This window comes from Cetorhinus maximus, chromosome 20 (genome assembly GCF_964194155.1).
Source record: "Cetorhinus maximus chromosome 20, sCetMax3.hap1.1, whole genome shotgun sequence".
Classification (NCBI taxonomy): Eukaryota; Metazoa; Chordata; class Chondrichthyes; order Lamniformes; family Cetorhinidae; genus Cetorhinus; species Cetorhinus maximus.
The window spans coordinates 88,550,861-88,574,488 of NC_135898.1; the positions used below are offsets into that span (position 1 = coordinate 88,550,861).

The 23,628-nt window shown below is 38.4% G+C and overlaps 1 protein-coding gene across 2 annotated transcripts in view; it reads right to left on the reverse strand.

Moving 5' to 3' along the window:
• Window positions 1-23,628, reverse strand: part of LOC144694569 (metal transporter CNNM2-like) — a 203,685-nt gene that overhangs the window by 43,555 nt on the left and 136,502 nt on the right. For both annotated transcript variants that reach the window (XM_078565144.1, XM_078565143.1), the window contains 3 exons: window positions 19,763-19,906; window positions 9,750-9,887; window positions 6,376-6,545 (listed from right to left, as the gene is read on the reverse strand). In XM_078565144.1, the coding sequence (XP_078421270.1) occupies window positions 6,376-6,545; window positions 9,750-9,887; window positions 19,763-19,906 (452 nt within the window). The remainder of the gene's footprint in view (window positions 1-6,375; window positions 6,546-9,749; window positions 9,888-19,762; window positions 19,907-23,628) is intronic.

The window sequence follows — 23,628 nt, forward strand, 5'->3', positions numbered from 1 at the left end:
ATGTTGATGGTCCAAAGGACCTGCGTATCCTTGTTCATAAGTCACTGAAAGCAAACATGCAGGTGCAGCAAGCAATTCGAAGGCAAATGATATTTGGCCTTTATTGCAAAACGATTTGAGTACAGAAGAAAAGATGCCTTGCTGCAATTGCATACAGCCATGGTGAGATCGCATCTGGAGTAGTGTACAGTTTTGATCTCCTTACCCAAGGAAGGATACATAGAGGGAGTACACGAAGGTTGACCAGGCTGATCCCTGCGATGGCCAATGATGAGAGACTGGGGAGACTGGACCTACATTCTCTAGAGTTTCAAAGAATGAGATGTGATCTCACTGAAGCATACAAACTTCTTACAGGGCTCGACAGGGTGTATGCAGAGGCGGGGGCGGGGGTGTATAGAACAAGGGAGAACAGTCTCAGAATAAGGGGCGGGCCACTTAGGACTGAGATGAGGAGGAATTTCCTCACTCGGATGGTAGTGAATATTTGGGATTCTCTTCCTCAGGGGCCTGTGGAGGCTCAGTTATTGAGCATATTCAAAACGGATTGATAGATTTCTAGAAATTAAAGATATCAAGCAATATGCCATCGAGGTAGATCAGCTATGATCTAGTTGAATGGTGGAACAGGTTTGAGATGCCAAATAGTCCACTCTTGCTCCTATTTCTTATGTTCCTATGCCCTCCAACAGCCACAATCATCTTCTGTTCTGGTGGAGATGGCTCCAACAAGTGAAGACTTTTGCCTTGATACCCACTAACTTCAATTTTGCTAGGGATCTTTGCCACACTCAGGCAAATGCTGCCTTGATATCAAGGCAGCCACTCTCACCTGACATTGGCATGCCACTTGAAGAAAGAAGTGATGACAGATGTGAAACAAGATACTCTGGGGCCCTGCTATAAAGCTGTCCTCTATAGTGTGGAACTGGTATAATGTAGGTCCATCTTGAATTCCAGAACTTTCAATCTGCAGATGTAGTCTGATCCCCTCCCACCCCCTCCTGCTATGAACACAGCCACCCACTTTAAAAAAAAAGAAAAATTAAAAGAAGCCATTTAATTACTTGGGTGATTTTAAACAGCACCTGCTTCATTCATTTACTTTGGAGCACAAGGACTAAAAGACTGTAGGGATACGCATGTAATTTTAGCCCTGGCACCTACGGGATCAAGCCTGAGTGCTAGGCATCAGCTATGAAAGAACGTGGTAATAATGCAGTATCGAGATATGGACCACATGGACTGCATTATGTGCGAGTGGGCTGGAGGTTGGCAATTTCCATATTCTTTCTATACCTTGGAAAACATCTGGGCAGCCTTTCTGACATAACATCCATACAAATGAAGGAGCACTGGGCAAGCCATCATTTGACATTAAGACCTCCCTGTGAAAGGATGTGCAAAACCTGGCTGAAAAGCATGGCTGAACCTATAAGAAAATTAAAAGTGTTGACGGTTGGAGAGAAGACAAGGCAGAGCATCATCTTCCGCGCAGTAAGCGGTGAAGGTGCGTTGGTTACAGCAACAATGACAGATGATTGGCTGCAAAATATTTTCGCCCACGTCATGAATGAGTATGCACCAAGAGACATTTTGAATGTGGATGAAACCGGACTGCTTTACCGTCCTTTGTCTTTGATGTTTAAAGGCGAAACACGTAACAGTGGAAATCAGAGCAAGGAACGTGTCATTGTTATGGTCTGTGCCAACATGGATGTCACCAAAAAGCTAGCACTTCTTATAATAGGAAAGTCCAAGAAGCTATGTTCTTTGTGAATGTCAAGACACTATACACGCAGCACGAGGCTAACAAAACCACCTGGATGACCGCCAGCATTTTTGAGGGGTAGATCAGGAAAGTGGACAAAACAGAACAAAAGAAGAGGAAAATTGTCATCATTACAGACAACTGCCCCACAAACCCCCAACATCGCTGACCTCAAGGGCATCAAGCTGACGTTCTTGCCTCCCAACACCACAGCCAAGTTCCAGCCAATGGATCAGGGGGGCGATTAGGAATCTGAACCTGAAAAGACACGACCATCAGCAGCTGGTGTCTCAGGTTATCAAGGTCATCAATAAGAAGGAATACAATCCAACTGTTCCAGAGGCCATGTTCATGATGAAGAAGGTGTGAAAGATGATGACGGAAGCCACAATTACCAACTGCTTCCACCACACTGGGTCCAAACAGGTTACGACTGCACAAGACATCAAAAATGAAGGAGCAGGATGATGCCAACCAACTCAATGACGAGGCACTTTTCGCTTAGCTGTGGTAGACCAGCATGGAAATTCCAGCAAAGACAACCATGGAAACTTACAGGGAGGTGGACAATGCTGTACGCTGCAGGACAGAGCTGACAGATGATGCGTTCTTCAACCGAGAAGCCCGATGACCTGAAGAGTCTGATGAATGCCGAGCCATTTGCCAGCCTGCTTCCCTAGCCTATGCCACAAAGGCCGTAGAGATGCTCCAAGATGGCGCACTGCAGCATGAAAACACATTTGACTGCGCTGACAACATGGTGGACTGTATCGCACATGTCTGAAGACAGCAGGCTAAGCGAAAAAGGTTGCAGAGTTTTTCTGGGGCTTTTTTTTTTTCATTTTTCAATGCAAAGCTTTGGCATTTTACAAGGTCATGTCATGAAAGAGATATTAATGTCTATAATATTATTGAAAATTATTTTTTTTAAATAGAGTTCTAGTGAGGGGGGGCGTGTGTGTGTGTCTTAACTGGATTAAAGCCAGCTAGTCGGGTGTTTTGATGATTAGTAGTTTTGAGATTTTAATTAGGTAAAAGGAAGAATGGTAGAAGGTAAAGTGTAAATTTGCATTTATTAAAAGAAACCATTCAAGACTGCGGGTGAAATCTTACACCCAGCTAGAAGACGCCAATGTTTTTACTTTTTTTCAGCTTACTAATAAAATTGGCAGGATGAAAGAATGTTATTGTTAGAAGAGGTAAAGTTAAAAGCCTAGTGATATAATGGAAAATTTACATTCAAAGAAACAGATATGTATAAAGGCAAAAGAAGATTGTCTGTAAGGTAGAGGTATTTTAAGGTCCAACAAGTGTGAGAAGCCTCCAGCCTGTAAGCCTCATGCTGCTGTCTGCATGGACCCAGAGTTGAAAAAAACTCATTTTGAGGCGACAGTCCAAGGTGTGCTTTGCCAGGTTTGCGTTTAAATCTATGAGATTTACTGTTGCCTTAACAGGGGTGTAACTGAGAGTCAGATTAATTAGGGGATTTTTGTAGTTACTATACTTGTAATTTTATAGATATATGTGCGTACAATCTTTCTTGTATTGATAAATGTTTAATTCAGTTTTATAAAAAAACCTCTTGAGACTCGGTGGTCTTATTACTACATAATTCAAAGCCTGCATTTCGAAACATACAAATTACAAAATTGGGTTATGTCAGTTGTTTCAAGTTTCCCTCTGGGATTTGAACAACTCGGCCTTGGTTGCGTCATAATAGTCACGCCATTGTAAGGAAGTCTTTTTACTTTACATTGCTTTACTGTGTTTTCATTTGGCATTTGAATCTGTTGTTTGACATAGGCCGTCTCTGTAGGCATATCGGGTACACAGAGACACATTCATAGGGCCTCCTCGACTATCACGAAAGCTCTGCTTATCACGAATTTGTGGGCGGATCCTTGGGGCTCAACTCAAGATTTTACTGAAATATGGAAACTGACACATTCATTGCTGGAAGAAGTACAATGAATTCTTCATTCTAAAGGCAATTGTTTCACCTTTATCATTGGCATAAAGAAAAATAAGCTCCAGTTGACTACAAAGAAATTTTGCTGAACATTACATAAGTGGATAAAGCATACATTAGTAAATTAGAAGCTGGGTTAAGGACATACTCGGAAACCTTGAGCAAATTATGTTCAATATCTAGATATTTCAGCAAAATTGAAGCCTATCGCATTGAAGCGACAGCTGCAAAATGGATACAAAATTGGCTAAGTAACAGAAAGCAGAGAGAGTATTGGCAAAGGACTGTTCTCAGACTGGAGGAAAGTATACAGTAGTCAGTATTAAAACCGCTGCTGTTTTTAAGATATATTAGTGACCTAGGAATACAGAACATAATTTCACGTTTGCAGATGACACAAAATTCCAAAATATAATAAACAATGAGGATAGTAACAGACTTCAGGAGAGAGAGAGAGAGAGACTGGTGAAATGGCAAATGCAATTTAATTCAAAGGAACGTTTTGCTAGAAAGAATGAGGAGAGGCAGTGCCTGTGTTTTAAAGTGGTACTGATGATGAAAGTGTCGGCATTCGCCATCATTACTCCACTAAAACCGACAGTAACTTTGGAAGTCCACATGTGTAGAATAATGTGGAAATCCAGAAGTTGCAGTCAGTGAATCCACGCTTCACCAGAGGGTGCACTGCTTAGGTTCCTCCAGACTGAAATCAATGAAAAATCTATGAATTTCTTAGAACTTCCACTCTTATGCTGTTAGTCTCACTGTAAAAACCTTGAAAAGGTTATATATTTTTCCAATGAGGTTTAATTGGGTTTTTTTAACAGCATTCTAATTTCATAATTACTGATAAACCCACCCTGAAAAGCTAATTTCATGTTTTGTGGAATGCTAAATTTCTCCATTATGATAAAAATCATTCACATTTTTTAAATAATGAAAACATTTTTAAAGTTCATCTTTATTTTAGTTTCTTAGTCCAATCACTCAATTATTTATTTTGCCATTTGAAAATTTCAGCTAAAAGTGAAGGATAAAGTGCTTTCATATTTTGGTTTCCTCTGTGAGAATACTTCAATGTAATGGCTGCTTACCCTCCTTGTTGGCATTGCTGCAATTTGACCCCAGGGATTCTCTTAACTTGGCACCAGATTTAAACTGCCATGAAAAGGGAAGTCCACACCACAGAGATTGCTAGATATTTGTAGGCAGCTTTCTTTGAGATTAGCACAAGAGCCACTGCTTCGCCGTTGACCACCAAATCCAGGCCAATATAAACTAAATGATATAATTTTAAATGGGGGTGCATGGTAGGACAGGTTGAGGGAGCTGTTAGAAAAACATATGGGACCCTTAGCTTTATTAATAGAGGCACAGAATGCAAAAGCACAAAGTTATGCTAACTCTTTGTAGAACAATGCTGCAGACTTCAGTTGAAGTAAAAAGTTCAATTCTGGACACCAAATGTTAGGGAAGATGTCAAGGCTTTGGAGACTTGCAGGAGAAAGTTATTAGAATGGTGTCATTCTTTGGATGGGACGTATATTCTTTGATGGGATGTGGGCGCTGCTCACAAGGCCAGCATTTGTTGCCCATCCCTACAGTTTACCCGGCTATTTCAGAGGTCAGTTAATAGTCAACCACACTGCTAAGGGTCTGGAGTCACATTAGGTCAGACCGGGTAAAGCAGTAGATTTCCTACCCTAAAGGACATTCATGAACTAGTTGGGCTTTCGACAACAATTGATGATAGTTGGCCTGATCACCCTTACTGAGACTAGCTTTTAATTCCACTTTTTTTCCTTTTTTATTTATTAATTGAATTTAAATTCTTCTAGCTGCTGTGGTATCCCCAGAGCATCAGCCTGGGCCCCTGGATTACTAGTTCAGTAACATTACCACTATGCCATGCCACTGTCTCCCCCTATTTGGAGAGAAGTTGGGGTTGCTCTCCTTAGAGCAGAGAAGTTTTGGTGGGGTGGGGGGAGGTGCAGGTGGAGATTTGAAGGTGGTCTTCAAAATCATGAATGGCTTTAATACAGCGTTAAGGAAAAACGGTTTCCAATCACAGAAGAGTCAATAACCAGAGAACACAGATTTAAGGAAATAGGTAAAAGAATCAGAAACATCCTGAGGAAACATATTTTCACATTAAGCTGTGATTGGAATTGCACAGTCTGAAAGGGTGGTGCAAGCAGTTTCAATAACAAAATTCAAAAAGAAATTGGACACATATTTGAAACACATTTATACTAATATACAAGTTTGAGAATTCTCTTCTTAAACAATTCTTATCAATAGACTCTTACTCCCATTTAACTATGAAAATAGTGCACTCTTAGGTTAGAAGGGATGTTAAATTTTATGATTTTGAACCTAAGGCAGACTGGATAGCATTACCAAATTCATCAGTTAGCGTGTTGATTATAAGCCACTATGTTGTAATTCTGCACATCTCAATGTAACAAAGTCCTATACAACTCACCCAAACCATGAAAACATGCATTTAAGAAAATATGGTCCTCCTGCTATGATATATTATACAAATACATTTACCCACATTTAATACAATTTGTATAAATGGATTTCTTGAACATACTAAGGTTCTACAGCATTATTAGGGTTAAACACACACCTGTAAAACAAGGATAAAATAGTCTACAGGTTTGTTCCGATGGAAGAGGTAATGTTCTGGGGCTTTTTTATTTCTTTCATCAAACTTCATTTCCTGAATAACATTAGGATGTTTGAGCAGCCTCAGTAAGATCTTCTCTGACATCTGTGTTGGGCTGAATGGCTCCACTTCTGAAATCATTAACAGAAACATCAATATATTAAAGTGCAACTTCAAGCAACCCAAGTTAGAATCAACAATGAATGTTGAGTTTGAAGTATGCCAAAAATAGTCAAATACTGTAAGTGATGCTTAAAACTTATCTATTGGTACTATATTTGAGTCCGTAGACCCTGCTACAAATACTACTTTTTGAGAATTAATTTAATTCTATGGTTTTAAAATGGAGATGGAGAGTCAGGCAACCTGATCAGTTAAACTTTGCTTTCAAAGTAGTACCTTATTTCTTGTTGGGAAAAAGTGGACTGCAGTTTGAAGAACATCGTTTTTATTCAGAGTAAAATTAAAAATGTTTGTGCAATAGGATATGGCATCTAAAAAAAAGACCAATGCCTTTTCCTGTAAGAGCCAAAAATTCAATTTTTATCCCCCTTCACATAGAGTTCCCACAAACGTTCTGTTCCTTATTTTTTTCTTTGCTGTCAATTTTCTCTTTTCTTGAACATTTCAAATTCCTTACAGGATTATGTATCAAGGGGGACCAATCGGCTTCTAGTATCTCCCCAAAACGCCCATACATTTCTTCTGAGACAAGGTTTGTTGGTAGGTTATTCAACTGTGACAGCCAAGTCCAATGCTTTCCTCACTGGACATCTACACGCGGAGACACACAGACACTGACACAGAAGTTGTTGCTGAATAATGATCAATATGGAAACCCTAGTCAATATTTATTTCCTTAGTCCAGGGCAAAAAGATCAACTGTAACACTTGTATATCAACAACTGATTATCTGAACAGACATGGACAAGGTAAGTTTTAAAGAATTGTGAAAATTAAATGTGTTAAAGGAACAATTTAAATTGTCTAGATAAAGGTAAAATAGGCAATTAATTCACAGCCTCTATTATAAAAATGGCCACACAGTCCTACAGGGTTGAACAAAATTGAATTGTTATTTGAAAAAAAGTCAACCATATGTTTCAGTACAATTTCTCAGCAAGTTGGTGCAGTGTGTGAGCAATTGGTGAGTTGGTGAGCAATTCACATAACTGAAACTGTATGTTACAAACGTTAGCATAGCAAAACTTTGAATAAATACATTTATATATCACCTTATGTTGAAGGTTAGTTAGTTACTGTTGTTATATGAAAGCTACCTGCCACAATAATGTTGTGGAACTTATCTTTCTCCCCGCCCCCCACCCAACTTTTATGATAGATGCAGCCGCTATTGAAGAACACTTGCCAAATACTGACAAGAGTACTCAGTTTTGATCCAACAGAATTCTTGTCCATATCAATTAACACCTGAATACAAGTTGGGTGGCAGAATGAGATAGGTCACTGTTTTTTGATCTTGGAACCTTGGCTCAATTATCCTAGCAGCCTGTAGTAGGAAGTTCCCTCCTGATGCTTATAAAGGCATTAATGTAAAATGGCAGTTTCAATTTAGTCAAATGCATTAAACTGTTCATAAATTGGCAGATTCACTCAGGCCACAGTAAAGGTCAGCATTACACTGCTGCTGTGTGGGATACACTGCAGTAGTATAGTGAAAAACCACATTATTGGGGCTGAATGCAGAGTTTTATTCTGCATCTAGTGCTCTTGTTGCATTCCATGTAAAAAGTGTTGCTCTGCTTTCCTATAAAGCAGAGTACCACTGCATAAAGTTTATTTTGCATCATGCTGTGTTATATGTGCCCATGTAGTGGCGTGGCATTCTAAGTTTGAGAATTGTATGATAGTTTAATTTTATTTACTGTGGAGACTCGCAGGAGGGGTGGTTAACTCAGCACAGAAAATAGGTGATTTTTTTTCAATTAGTTCTTGTGGTGCAGGCATCACTGGCAAGGCTGCCATTTATTGCCCATTCCTAATTGCCTGGAGGCGGTAGCAGCCTTACTTCTTGAACCACTGCAGTCCGAATGGTGAAGGTGTTCCCATAATATTATTATATATGGAATTTAATGGTTTGATACAACTAAATGGCTTGCTAGGTGATTTCAGTGGGTAGGCAAGAGTCAGTCATGATATCAGAGTGACATAAAGGCCAAACTGCATAAAGATGGCAGATTCCTTCCTTAAAGGAAATATCAGTGAATCAACTAGGACAATCCAACAAGTTCATAATCACTTCTACTGCCGCCAGCTTTTTATTTCCAGATTTCTTCGTAAATTCAAATCAAATACTCAAACTGCCAAAGCCATATTTTTGAACTCAAGGTTTATGGATTATTATGCATTTGATTATTATGAACATCAGCTCCAACTGCTTCCCTTCAACTGACTGATTTTTTTTTGGATAGAACACAGTGCAATTTGCCTGTTTTATACAATAGCACTGAGCTGGTTTTATGGTACTATAGGAATAGTTTGCACTGTACCTTTAGTGGGAATGTTTTAAATGATATATGATATATAGTAGTAATCTATTTTCCCAAAGATAATCCTCACCTTGATGAGGTACAAAAATTCACGCCCCAAACTGTGCATTTTAAATGGCAGCTGTAATGTACATTTACAATCAGGGGAAAAGAACAATCCCAACTCCTAGGAACCAAGAACAAAGTCAGTTTTCAAATTAATCCTCAATATCCTAGGCACAGCATTTAACGGACAATTAAAATTCATGAAATAAGAAGCCTTGTTGTTTACAAGTTCTTTTATGTTGCCACTTTTGGATTACAACAACTTGCATTTGCAAAGCACCTTTAATGTAAAGAACATTCCAAGGCTTGTCACAAATCGGTGCAACAGGCCTGAACTCTGAGCCAGGAAGAAGATGGTTAGGTGTAATAGGTTTAAGAGGTTGTTAAAAGAAAAAGGAGGTGAAAAAATTTAGTGAGGAAATTAGAAAGTGTATGATCCAGGCAGCCAATGTCAAGAATGGAGGGTGAATGTACTAAAGTCCAGAGCTGCAGGGTAAGGCTACATAATGTTGAGGTTGGGAGTGGTTGTTTTGGGGTGGGGGGGTGGGGGGGTAGTGCAAAGCAGATCAATGAGATGCTGCATAAGCTGGGTATAGTGCAAAGCAAGGTGAACATGGAAGAACTTTGCATAATTAGGAATTTATGGAAGCACAGGAAGAAGCATCAGGTTATTCTAGGTGAACCCAAGAGGAAAAAAAAACAAATCTATTATTAAACTGAATACCAGAATTATCAGTGCTCATTCCAATATATTTTTAGCATTTGATGACATGAACTTGCCTGTTGCTAGGAAACGATGTGTTGCTAGTAGTAGTTGCGGTGAAATCTTCACTTTCATCTCATTATCCGTTGGTTTGAAGGCTGAAAAATCCTGTTTCCTTTCACGGTGTGTAATTTTCTTTTTGGTACGGTTATCAGCTTATAAATGTGGAAAATATTTTGAAGGGGGGAAATAGATGGAAATTAAAAATACTTTAATTAGAACACGATCATCAAAATGTGAAATAGATCCTAAAAACACTTAGCTAAGAAACTGCTATTAGAAGGTGTGATTTTTTAAAAAATTAACCTATTGTAACCTTTTAATAGTTATTACCACACCTACTTAAACTCTTTATAACCCACTAACCATCTGGCCTCAAATTCAATTGGGGCAAAAGTCTTACATTGTCAACTGAGGCTGCAAAGATGAAGGGAAGGAGGATCAAATGGTTAAATAACAGCTTTCCCAATTTATATTGTTTGTGAGTATAAAGATACAAATTGTATCCACTTTTATACACTCAATATCTGGAGATAGACAAATAGTAAAGTCCAATAACAAAATAAATATTTAAAATGAAAAATGAAAAAGCACATTTCTGGATTTGCAAAATCTGAAATTCTCATCCCAAATTCCCCACAACTCAACGTTCACTTTTACTTGCTTCTTAACTTTCCATTAATGTTGTATTGCATTCCCTACATGATGAGTTAAGTACTCGTCCATTCATTTAATTACCGGCAGTCCTGGGACTTATGACAGAATTGGTTCCTGAGAACTGCATATTAAGTCGAAATGTCGTAACTCGGAACCAATTTTCCCATAAGAACAATGTTATAAATGGGGGATTGGTTCCTGAACCAAGGTCCGATACCCTATTTTCATAAAAAACCCAAAATCTTGTACTCAATTATAGACGAGTAAAATAGCATTAAACATTGAAGTATTTATGTTGTAAATAGCAATCATACTGACATTAAAAAATCATATAAGTAGCTAAAAATACATATAGAAACAAAGTACTGCACTAATGGCGTTGGAACAGCAACTGAGCAATGTGGGGAGATGGGCTGCGCAGAACAATGCGCATGAATGAACGTTTGAACTTGTTCGCTGGTATGGCGTCATAAAGTCGACATGGGAAAGTCAAAACAGGGTGCCAACTCATAAACGTCATACGTGCCAGATGTCATAACTTTAACATCGTATAGTCGAGGAATGTCTGTATTTGTTTAGTGGAGTCAATTATTTTTCTTAATCTTTCAGTCACGGGAACTTAACATAACCTAAGTGTTCAATACAAACCTTGCAAATTATTTTATTTTAAAAGCTTCTTTAAAATATCACCCTTTCTTACACTTAACCGCCCCACCCCCAAGGCCCCATCTCGTGAATCTACCATCACTTCAGCTCTCAGATTGGCTGAGCGCCTGATTCATTGCAATGCTTAATGTAGCATGTTCTTACAGTGTACAATGCCAATCTTGCTGTTACAGGAAAAGCTGGGCCAAAATGTTGTGACATTGTAGACAGGTAGCATCACATTAAGGTCTCTTACTCCAGCATTCCATAAAGTCACAGAACCTGTACTATTATACTAGATCATATTGACCTGAAGCCAAACATTGCACCAAAACATCTAGGTCCTTGTACAGACTGAGGGGGTAATTGGGTGAACTTGTAATATGTGGGAGATTCAGGTCATCTCAAGAATGAAGGCTCTGTAGGTTGAGTAATTTATTCTTTCTTCTTTTAACCACCATCAAACATCAATTAAGTAAAACTAAAGCCATTCAGGTGGGTGGAGGCATATGCAAAGCAATTATAGCTCAAGATGCCAAGATTGATTATTGCCATTTGTGGAATCACGTGGACGAAATGGTTGCCACATAACCAGTCACTGCCAGAGTCCAGAGGCAAAAAGATTTTGTATTGCCTCAAGACACATCAATAACTTCCTCACAACAGTTAAGAAAATTTCCCTAAAACATACTAAATTATTTTATCAGCATTGGCATAGTATAGTACACAAATCCTCCTTTTCCATTCATATTTAAAATGTGCAAATGCCTTCAATAAGTCCTTTGGGTTTAAACCTTTGGTGTTGAAGAGACGTATGTTCTTTTAGAACTACAGTATTTCTCAGCTAAAGGTGTCCCAGTTTCAACTAGTTCTGGTAGCCCGCCAAATGTTTTAGTTACAGCCTTGTCTATTGCTCGAGATACAAAGATAGGTAGGAAAGCAACGTTTTGAGGACAACACAAAGAGCCTGCAAAGGGATATAGGTAGGTTAAGTGAGTGGGCAAAAGTTTGGCAGAGTATAATGTGGGAAAATGTAAGGTTGTCCACTTTGGCAGGGTGAATAGAAAAGCAGAATACTATTTAAATGGAAAGACTCTGCAGAATGCCTTGACACTAAGGAATCTGGGTATCTTCGTCCATGAGTCACAAAAAGTTAGTATGCAGGTACAGCAAGTAATTAGGAAGGCAGAGGGAGTGTTAGCCTTTATTGCAAGAGAAGAGAAATGTAAAAGCAGGGAAGTCTTGTCACAACTATGCAGGGCATTGGTGAGACTGCACCTGGACTACTGCTTAGTTTTGGTCTTCTTACTTAAGGAGGGATTTACATGCATTGGAGGCAGCTCAGAGAAGGTTCACTAGGTTGATTCCGGAGATGAGAGAGTTGTCTTATGAAGAAAGATTGGACCTATAATCATCAGGAGGTGTTCTTATTGAAACATACAAGGTTTTGAGGGGGCTTGACAGAGTACATGCTAAGAGGATGGTTCCCTTCATGGGGGAATCTAGAAATGGGGCAGACAGTTTCAAAATAATGGGTCTCCAATTTAAGGTGGAGATGAGGAGGAATTCCTTCTCTCAGATGGTTGTTACTTTGGAATTCTTGGCCCGAGAGCAGTGGGGGCTTGGTTGTTGAATATATTCAAGGCTGAGTCAGATTTTTGATCTACAAGGGAGATGGAAGGGGGGGCGATGGGGAATGCGGAGAGTGAGGTTATGGCCATAATCAGATCAACCACAATCTTATTCAATGGCAGAGCAGATCGAGGGGCCAAATGGCCTACTCCTGTTTCTACTTGGTACGTAAGGTAGCAGGGACATTGCTCAGTACAGATCCATATGTGGCTTTCCTGATGAAATGCTGCAATCTGATCAATGAGTCTTCTCCAGGTTAAGCCACAGTTCTTTAAAATGATTAATTCAGGTGTCCAACATTTCAATTTATTCCTGTAATCACAAACCAAAATTGAACCCAAAGAACGTGCTTTGTCCAGCTGATATGGCTTGCCTTTATTCAAATATGATCAAAGAACATAAGGGGCAGAATTTTCCTCCAATCGGGGGCGAAGTTGAAGGGCAGGTGTGCACAGACGTGCTTCCGATTAGCGCCCCCAATTGGGGGTGCGGTGCCATTTTACGTGGCATCTGCACGGAAGCTCTATGCACTCCCAGTGCAGGCAGGGCGGACTATCCCAAAATCGAGAGTGCGCTCTTTCGCACATGCGCACGAAAGAGCACACTCATCTCGCTGAGGCTAAGTGCAGCCTCCGGGGGATCGGCTCAAAATGTAAAAAACCTAAAAATAGAAAAGTAAAACTTCCTTGACATGTCCCCTCATGTGACAAAGTCACGAGTTGGGACATGTCCATAATGTTTAAAAAAAATTTAATAAAATTTTTTTAAAACCTACATGAAACCTCATCCCACCCGTGGATGAGGTTTCATGCTTTTTCTAGTTCACGCCAGGGCTCCTGGCCTGCCCGCCAACCTTAAGGTTGGACTGGCAGGTCCATTAATGAACTAAATGACTCTGTCAATGGCCTCAATTGGCCATTGACAGGTCGGCAGGCGTGCAGCTGATTTTGCTATGCTCCCACCTTCCTGAAAATTTAAATGGGGCACGGTGACATCAGGAGTTCCCCCGACGTCACCTTGCGTCATTTTACACGTCGGCGAGTGGGCCCCGCCGATGCGTAAAATCCTGCCCAAGAAATAGGAGATGTAGTAGGCCAATTTGTCCCATCAAGCCTGCACCATTCAATTAGATCATGACTGATATGCGACCTCAACTTCACCTTCTTGCACTTTCCCTATATCCCTTAATTCCTTTCTTACCCAAAAGTCTATTGACCTGTCTTTAATGACTGAGCATCCACAGCTCTCTAGGGTAGAGAATTCCAAAACTTCACAATTCTTTGAAGGAAATGAAGTGAAGAAATTTCCCACCTCAGTCATAAATGCTTATCCCTTATCTGATATTGTGACCTAGTGTTCTGGATTTCCCAGTCAGGCCCCTTCAGGATTTTAATTTTTTCCAATTAGTTTATCTCTCATTCTTCTAAACTCCAGGCAATATAGTCCAAGTCTACTCAATTTCTCCTCATAGGACATCCCTCAATGCAGGAACCAGGCTAGTGGACCTTCAGTGTACTCCCTCCAGACAATATGCCCTTCCTTCAGTAAGGAGACCAAAAATGCATTCAGTACTCTAGGTGTGGTCTCACTAATTCCCTCTACAATTTTATTAAGACTAGTTTCCTCTTATCCTCTAATCCCTTTGTAACAAAAGCTATTTGCCTTTCTAATAGCATACAGTGTATTCATGTTAACTTTGTGATTAATACACAAGGACACCCAGATCCCTCTGAAAGCACATATTTCCCAATCTCTCATCATTCAAAAAATACTCTGTTTTTTTTCTACCAAAGTGAATAACTTCACACTTCTCAACACATTATATTCCATGTTCTTGGTCATTCACCCAACCTTCCCAATTCCACCTGAAGCCACTTTACATCCTTCACACTGCTTACCTTCCCACCTAACTTTGTGTCATCAGAAAACTTGGATGCGTTACACTCATTCTCCTAATCTAAGTCATTAATATAGATTGTAAATAGTTGAGGCCCAAGCTCTCATCCTTGGAGTGCCCTGCTATTTACAGCCTGCCAACCCGAAAATGTCCCATTTATTGCTACTCTATTTTCTGTCCATTAGCCAATCCTCAATCTATGCTTATATATATTACCCCAATCCTATCAATTCTAATTTTGTACAATAACCTGTGTGGCACCTTGGTGAATGCCTTTTGAAAATCTAACAAACTACATAAGCTGGTTTCTCTTTAACCATATAAATACATTATCAAAGAACGTGAGCACATTTGTCAAACACAATTTTCCTTTCATAAACCCATGCTGACTGCTTAATCATATGCCCTATTACAATGTCCTAATAATAGATTATAGCATTTGCCTACTGCTGACATTAGGCTAATTGTCCTATATTTCCCTGTTCTCTCTCTTCCTCCTTTCTTAAATAGCAGGGTTAATTTTGCTACCTTCCTAAGACAGGTCTCATTACACCCAACCTGTTACAACTGTACCTGATGTCTACTCAATTATTCAGGAATGTGAATTTAGCAGTGCTCTATGGTATAGTTCAATTTACTCAATATAAAAGGGTTTCTTCTGTGTTATTGCAGTTTAATCTGATTTAATTGGCTTCTTCACCTATTTGAATGCTTTAACAAAATGTTCCACTTCTCTATTTGAATTGTGTTGGTAAGATGTAGGTGTGTTGTGTAACATTCCAACATATCTTACAAAAACTGACATATTTTTGGGATCCCAACTGAAAATCATAGTCCAAATTCAATTTTCTAGTAAACTGCAAGGTGAATACCATAATATTAAATGTAGCAGTGGTGGCTATTATGGATGAGATGAGAATGACATCAAATCACTTAGATCTAACATACCACATAACAGCATTATAACCTGATTAGCCAAATCAATACAAACCTGATGTTCAGGTTTTGAAGGCTAAATACAGTAATTAGTGAGACTTGTAACTGGTGAATCTTCCATCTTGTCAAAGCATATAGTCCTGATCAACATTAGAATTCAAACTTGGCCTCCAAATATGTATCATGGGCAGGCTTTTCTGCACATATGTAAACATACCAATAATTGGGCCTGTTATTGAACTGGAATTATAATTTAAATACTTCACAGCAGAAGGACATTTTTTGTTAGTCTTTTAGCAGAAACTAAAATGTATATCCAAAATTTGTCTGCAGTTACCCTGGGGAATTTTATGTGAAAACATCAGAAGTTGTTGTAATTCAAAACAGTAACTTCACTTGTCAAAACAGCGGCAACCTCCAATGATAGAATCACTACTTGTCTGAGATTTTATACCATTGAATGGTAGCTAAGAGTCCACCGGTACTATCAACTTCAGCAACTAAACAAGTACACAGTGAATAGATTTGCATGAATGGTCACTTTGGTTTTAAGCTTTATGTCATATCATTTAAAAAAAACTGGGCAACAGTTTCCAAGTTCTATAGATTTATCAGAATCATGTATTTCACAATAAAATTATTCCATTAACATCCTACAAGCAGGATTGAGAATTTTTATTCACTTGGAATGAAGCAGGGCTTGAACAAGGCAGTACACAAGGTAAATGAGTATACCAGTATAAAGGTTTGAATATTGGTGATGACACACTGGTCCAAAGATAGCGCAATACTTATCTGGGCACGACTTAAATACATTTCTGTCCTCCCAATAACCAAGCAAATAACTGTTCATTAGGCTTTGGCACTGAACACTGACAGGCTTCTAAATCTTGATTAATGTTAGCCTGTTCGCCACTATAAGTTTCAATATTTCTATTCAGTTTTAATCCTGGAACTATGTAGAGCTCCACGCTGGGTACTCTAACTTTCCAATTATCCAAATCCCTTCTAGTCCTTGGAGTTCATCATTGTTTTTGAGACATATATTACAGACCTTGGTTTAAAGAATTTTAACATCTTTTTTATATTTCACGTTTGAATTGTAGTGTCCCTTTCCAGATTTTGAACTTTCTGCTAACCAAGATTTCCAATTTTATCCAACTAAATTATAAAATATGCAGCATAGAAGGCCATTCTGCCCAACTAGCATGCTAGTGCTTATACTCACGAGTCTCCTCCCATCCTATCTGCCTCATCTTAGCTTTTCAGCATATCTTTCTAATTCATTTTATGCTCTTCAAGTTTCCTTGAAAAAGCATTTAAGTAGTGAGATTCTACTATTTTGTAGCTGGTGCCAGATATGCATGTCAAAACCAGTGATTAGATATATATGATTATGCAATAATCCAAGCTCTTATACACAAAAAATGCAAGAACAAAAAAAAGACCATCCATCCTCCTTACATCTAATCATCCTTCCCTCTCCCTAAAACCTTGTTCCACATCATTCAACTTTTGCTCTCTCTCCCCACCATCCACCCCATTCAAGGAATGTGTATGTCTCCCTCTCTTCCCTCCTTCTGCAAGTCACAGTACATCTTTTACAGAAAATTATTTTCAAGATTATATCCTTACATGACAATATAAGAGACCTAATGGAGCTGTAATGTAGCTCAAAAACATGGAGAACACTTAAGCTTTTTATCTGTCAATTTTGGAAGAATGGAATAGGCTGGGTCAAAAAGTAGATTTTAAGCAGTTTGAAGGTGCTGGAGTCAGTGGCAAAGAGGAGGAGAAATGACAATAGCTTCATGGGCTGGATCAGAAAAAGCTTGCAGGGCACAGCTGGCTGACTGACTTGTCTCTCAATCATCATGGTTCTCGAATTTAACATTTTTTTTTACATAAAGCTGCTTTTGTTGAATATGCCATTTGCAAACATTACTTTCCAATTTCCAATGGGATAAAGATCTCACACTTTGCTTCTGATTTCAGAGCACAATTAAACCACTCTTTTCTCCCAATGGATGCAGTTTCACAACTCAAGTCGGAAACTTTTCTGTCTTCTCTACTAATCTTGAGCAACGTATTTTTTAAAACTATTAATTGCCTACTTTACTTACAATTTTATCTTTCTGCTTTACATATGAATCCTTATTCCTTAAGAAATCCTTTACCCAGGTTTCATGTTTTACATTAAACAAACACATTCTGTGCCTAGTCGCATTCCACATATAGCATTCATCATTGTTCATTTTCTTACTTTTGTGGATCTGCCTCATTTTATTTGCTATAGCCTATAATTGGAACATATTCACTCATCTAGCTACAGTCTCCATATTCAAGGCAATATCAAATTCTTTTGATGCAATATTTAAGAAGCATCTACTGAAGGTTTTAGCATTTGGAGAGCCCACAAGTAAATATGTCTTTTAAAAATGCACCATATTGTCAGTTTTTGGGCAATGCGTTTTGAATTCATCCAATAACTGATTAAAAGACACATCCTTTTCTCATTTCCTCTTCTGGAATTTGAAATATCCAGCAGTAACTGGAGATTTTGACCAAGTTGTTTTCCCACTTCAAGTATATTTTCCACTTGGTTTAATCTGCCTAAATTTTTCGTTAAATTATAAATTGGACTTCCACAAATTCCAGACTTCCCTATTTGTTGACTCACATCAACAACACTAAAGATGCAAAATCTACTTCCATGGTGTCAAGAAAACAGGAATTTGTAATATTTCTCTTCTGCTAATAACCCTGGTATATTTTCTTATGTACTGGAAGTCAGGCTGTATTTGGATTAAGAGCTAGAGTGACGGCAAGGGTCTAAAGCCAACAGTGGTTTTGATACATTAATGAACCAAGAAGAATTTCAAGCAGAGTTTTACATAAAGCAATAACAGGAATAGTTTTGAATCAAGTTGTTTTAGTTTAAAGAGGGTATAGGTAGCTTGTAAAAAGGTATAAGGAAATAAGATAAAGATAGGGTGCGTTTGTTTTTACAAGTCTAAGACCTAAAGTAAAGAACAATCTAATCAATCCTGGGAAGAAAGCATTTCTGAAAAGACTGATTGAGATAATAGAGAGATCAAAGGGGAGGAATGCATTTAATGAAATACTGAAGCCTATGTGAGAGTGTTGTTGCTTAAGTTTCCCAGAAGACAGCAGGGTAACTGGTCAGAATTCCCAGAAGACAGAAGGGTAACTGGTCAGAATTCCCAGAAGACAGTGTGAACAAGGCCAGGCTGAAAGAACCAGTTGCTGCCAGCCTCAGAGGACTCCCCAAGGAAAAATCACTGCATAAAGGAAAAACATTACCAGACTTCTATAGGTTCCAAAATGTATAAGAATAGTTGAACAGAAAAGGAGGATGGCTCTGAGGGTAGTTAAGATAAGATTTGTGGAATTGTTTTAAAGTACTGTTCAAGTGTAATTGCATTTTATTTGTTTTTTCTTTATTTTTTAAATAAATGTTTACTTTACTATAAAATCATCATATGTAGTCGGGGCATCATTCCCTGATTTCAGAACTGATCCTCATACTATACAAATTGCAAAAACCATTTTGGCAACTGTTTCAAGTTTCCCTCTGGGATTTCAAAAAGCTCAGCATTTACCATCCTCTGTGCCATAATAATGGTAGGTTTTGATAGCTCCCTAGTGAAATCAGGCCCTAATTAAACCTTTTAACCCATTACTACACAGGTCAGTGCCAGCTGATCTGTCTCACAATTGAATGTGCTAAAGTTATAAGCATTTTGCCTCATCGCCCTTGATGTCCTTTTTGTCTTTCTCTGGTTTTATGCTTTTGTTTTATTTATGTTAATGTTTAGAGATCATGTGTTGGTCTAAACCTGAACAGCTGCACAGGTGTGTTTAAAGAACATGAGAATAGGAAACAACTTGTGACACAACCTGTTTCATAACAAGAACTTAATCCAAATGTTAACCACATATTTTCCCATAACTAACCAAGCTAGGCTTTCCTCATATGGTGTGCATAGGATGCTTAGAAGAAGAATGGAACTCTTCTTTTCTCCTTTGCAGAGCTATAATTTTCCATGAGGAGCAGAGATGTGCAGCATCTAGTGTTTTTACGGCAATGTTTTAAAAAGTTTCTGCAAATGGAACTAGTTGCATACTGTATATTTCATTTACCCTCAAGGCCATCTCCTTAAATAAAGCAAGAACTAGGTCCAATTATTATTCCACACACAAATGTTTTCAAGATCCTGTATAGCACAAGTAAACACTCACTATATAAATCTGTTTCATCCAAGATTTCTGATTTGATAATTTCTTCAATTACATCCTCTAGTGTGACGATACCTAGCACCTCGTAAAATGGATCCCCCTCTCCTTCATTGTTCACTCTCTGTACTATTGCCAGATGAGATTTACCTACAAAGGGTGGAGGGAAGAAAGAAAGATTAATGTAAACCAAAGTGATTTTTGAGGCATGATAAAATGTGAAGCACATTCACACGTGAGGAACTAGTTTTACTCACAAATAAAGATAGAAACATGCTCTTGTACAAATTCATCACATCAATTTGCATTGAGTCATTCATCGATAAAAATTATCCAAATATGAACAAAGAGGGCAGTCACTGAGAAATAAGTGGCTAGATTAGATTTAAAATATGGTAATATTGCATAAAAACATGATTAAGCAATAGAAATTAAACTCAAGCCATTTTCTAATATATTCCTACTGCATTTGTGAAGGCATGATAAAATGCGAAGCATAGCATATGCATACCTGCAGGGCTAATCTTATCCATATATGGAAATATAAAAATGGTCTTATACAAATTCACCAAAATACAGCCCAATTCATTGACGGAATATTAGGAAGGAAATAAATATACAGAATTGGTTAAAAGTGAGATAATATGTTACAAAACTTGAAAGCATTGTGAATTGTGAAGACGATAGTGTAGAACTTCAAAAAGGACATAGACAATGGGTGGGTGGACAGGTGGCAGATGAATTTCAATGCGGAGAAATGTAAAATGATTCATTTTGGTAGAAAGAACATGGAGAGACAATATAAAATAAAGGGTACAATTCTAAAGGGGGTGCAGGAGCAGAGGGACCTGGATGTATAAGTTCATATGTCACCACCACCTTTTCAAGGGCAATTAGGGATGGGCAATAAATGCTGGCCTAGCCAACAATGCCCACATCCCATGAATAAATTTTAAAAGTCATTGAAGGTGGCAGGAGAGGTTGAGAGAGCAGTTAATAAAGCATACAGTATCCTAGGCTTTATTAAGAGGAGAATAGAGTACAAGAGCAAGGAGGTTATATTGAATTTTTATAAGACATCAGTTAGAGTATTATGTCCAGTTCAGGGTGCCGCACTTTAGGAAGAATGTGAAGTGAATACAGAAAGAATTAATGAAAATGGTTCCGGGGTGAAGAACTTCAGTTATGAAAATAGATTGGAGCAGTTGGGACTATTTCCCTTGAAGAAAAGGCGGCTGAGAGGAGATTTGACAGAGGTATTCAAAATAATGAGGTATCTGGACAGCATAGATAGGGAATACCTGTGAAAGGAACGGGAAAGAGAGGGCACAGATTTAAATTAATTGGCAAAAGAAAAAGCGATATGAGAAAATACTTTTTCACAGGGCAAATGGTTTAGGGCTGAAATGTACTGCCCAGCAGTATGGTGGAGGCAGTTTCAATCGAAGCATTCAAAAGGTAATTAGGCTGTTATCTGAAAAGGAAGAACATACAAGGTTACAGGGAGAAGGTGGGAGAATGGCACTAAGTGAATTGCTCACTCAGAGAGCCAGTGCAGACACAATGAGCTGAATGATCTCCTTCTGCACCATAACAATTTTGTGATTCTGTAATGAATGAAAAGAAAACTAGTTGAGCGCCTTTATTTAACTAATGCCGCAAAGTGTCAGGGTACATCCAATAATCGTGAGGAAAATAGGAAAATAAACAGTCGAGGTCCTTAAAAAGTATACTTCAGAGCTCTATTGAGAATGGAACTGATCTGGAGGGTTAAATAGCTAGCGTAATACTCATTTTCAGGCACAAGTAACTTGGCTATTTACAGGTCAGTTAGCTTAACATGCTAGGGAACATTTTGGAATATTTAATTAGGGATAAGATTATACAATACTTGAATGGAGAAAATAATTAGAGGCAGCCAATACGATTCAGAAAGGAATATTATGCTTGGCAAACATGATATGAGTTCTTTGAGGAGGAGACAGATATGGTGGAAGAGGGAAATGCAATGAATGTGGAATAACTTTGAGAAACCTTTGACAAGGCACTATGTAGGAAAAGAAAAATGGTATAGAAATAGGGAAGGGCAGCATCTTAGGTTAAAACTGATGAAACAGTTGATAAGCATAGTTTCTCAGAGTGACTGGGAGCAGTGACTCGCACAGTTGTGTTTTGGGACCACTTTTGTTCACGATGCATATCAATAATTTAGATTTTAGGTCAAGGGAGCTACTTTCAAATTTTCAGGCGATACTAAAATATTAAGAGCCATGTAAGAAATTCTGAGGATCAAAACAACTACAAGGCAACATTGATAAGATGGTGGAATGAGCTAAAAAGCAGCAAGTAGAATTCAGTACACATATGTAAGGTGGTGCATTTTGATAAAAAAAATTATACATTGAATGGGGGGGACTGTATGACATGGTGGATCAGAGGGATTTGGGGATTCAAGTTTACAAGACATTAAGTAGTTAAGGTTAAAAAAAAAGAATTGGAATACTAGGTTTTATGGCAAGGGCTATAGATAAAAATCAATTTCATCATAAATCTATAAATAACCATAATAAACTACAGTTAGTGTTTTGCATACAGTTTTAGCCTCTACACTTAAGGAAATTGGGAGGATACTGTGCAGTTTCAATGGGATGCTTCCTGTTATGAAGAAATGCAAATATGAAGACAAACTTGAAAATGTGGGGCTTTTTTCATTAGAATAGAGATTACGGATCGATTCAATAGAGATGTTCAAAATTATAAAAGGACAGGACAAGACTAGATGGATACAGATGATTTCAAACTTATATTTATATGGCTCATCTAACATAATACAAAAATTCAAGGCACTTCACAGGAGTATTATAAATCAAAACGTATGACACCAAACCATGTAAGGAGATATTAAGTCAGATGACCAAAAGCTTAGTCAAAAGAGGTAGGTTTTAAGGAGTGTCTTAGAGGAGGAAAACGAGCTAGAGAGGTGTAGGGAGGGAATTCAACAGCTTGAGGCCTACCCAACTGAAGGCACAGCCACCAATGGGGGAGCAATTAAAATTGGGGATGCACAAGAGGCCAGAATTAGAGCAGCGCAGATATCTCGGTGGGTTGAGGGGCCGGAGGAGATTGCAGAGATAGGTAGGGGCAAGGGCATAGAGGAATTTGACAAAAAAGGGTGATAATTTTAAAATCAAGATATTGCTTAACTGAGAGCTAATGTAGGCCAATAAGCATACAGGTGATAGGGGAACGAGACTTTGTGCATGTTAGGAGTAGCAAAGTTTTGAATGACCTCAAGTTTATGAAAGATAGCATTTAGTAGACCAGCCAGCAGCATTTTGTAGTTGCTGAAAAAAGACACATTGTCAAAATTTTTCGTCTTACACTCATCAAGACGATTCGCAAGAATACCAAATGTAAAGGGAACAACAATTAGAATGTAAGACGAAAAGTTTAGACGTGTGTCTTTTTTCAGCAATGCTTAAGTTCTGTACTACTGAATGACTATGTTGTCATTGTCAAGGCTGCAGGTAACAAAGGCACCAATAAGGATTTCAACAGCAAAGTTACAGAGGTGGAAATAGATGGTCTTAGTGATGACAGGAATATGGAGGTTGGAAGCTCACTTTGGGATCAAATGTGATATCAAGCTTGTAAACAGGCTACTTAATCACAGATAGTTGCAGGTTCCAGTCAGTAGCTAGGGAATGAGTTTGGATCGGGAGCTGAAAGCGATAGCTTCCGACTTCCCAATATTTAACTGGAGGAAATTTATTTTCATCCAGTACATGATGTTGGTTAAATAGTTTGATAATTTGGCAATAGCAGAGGAGTTGAAAGAGGTGATGGTGAGGTAGAGCTGGTGTCATCAGCGT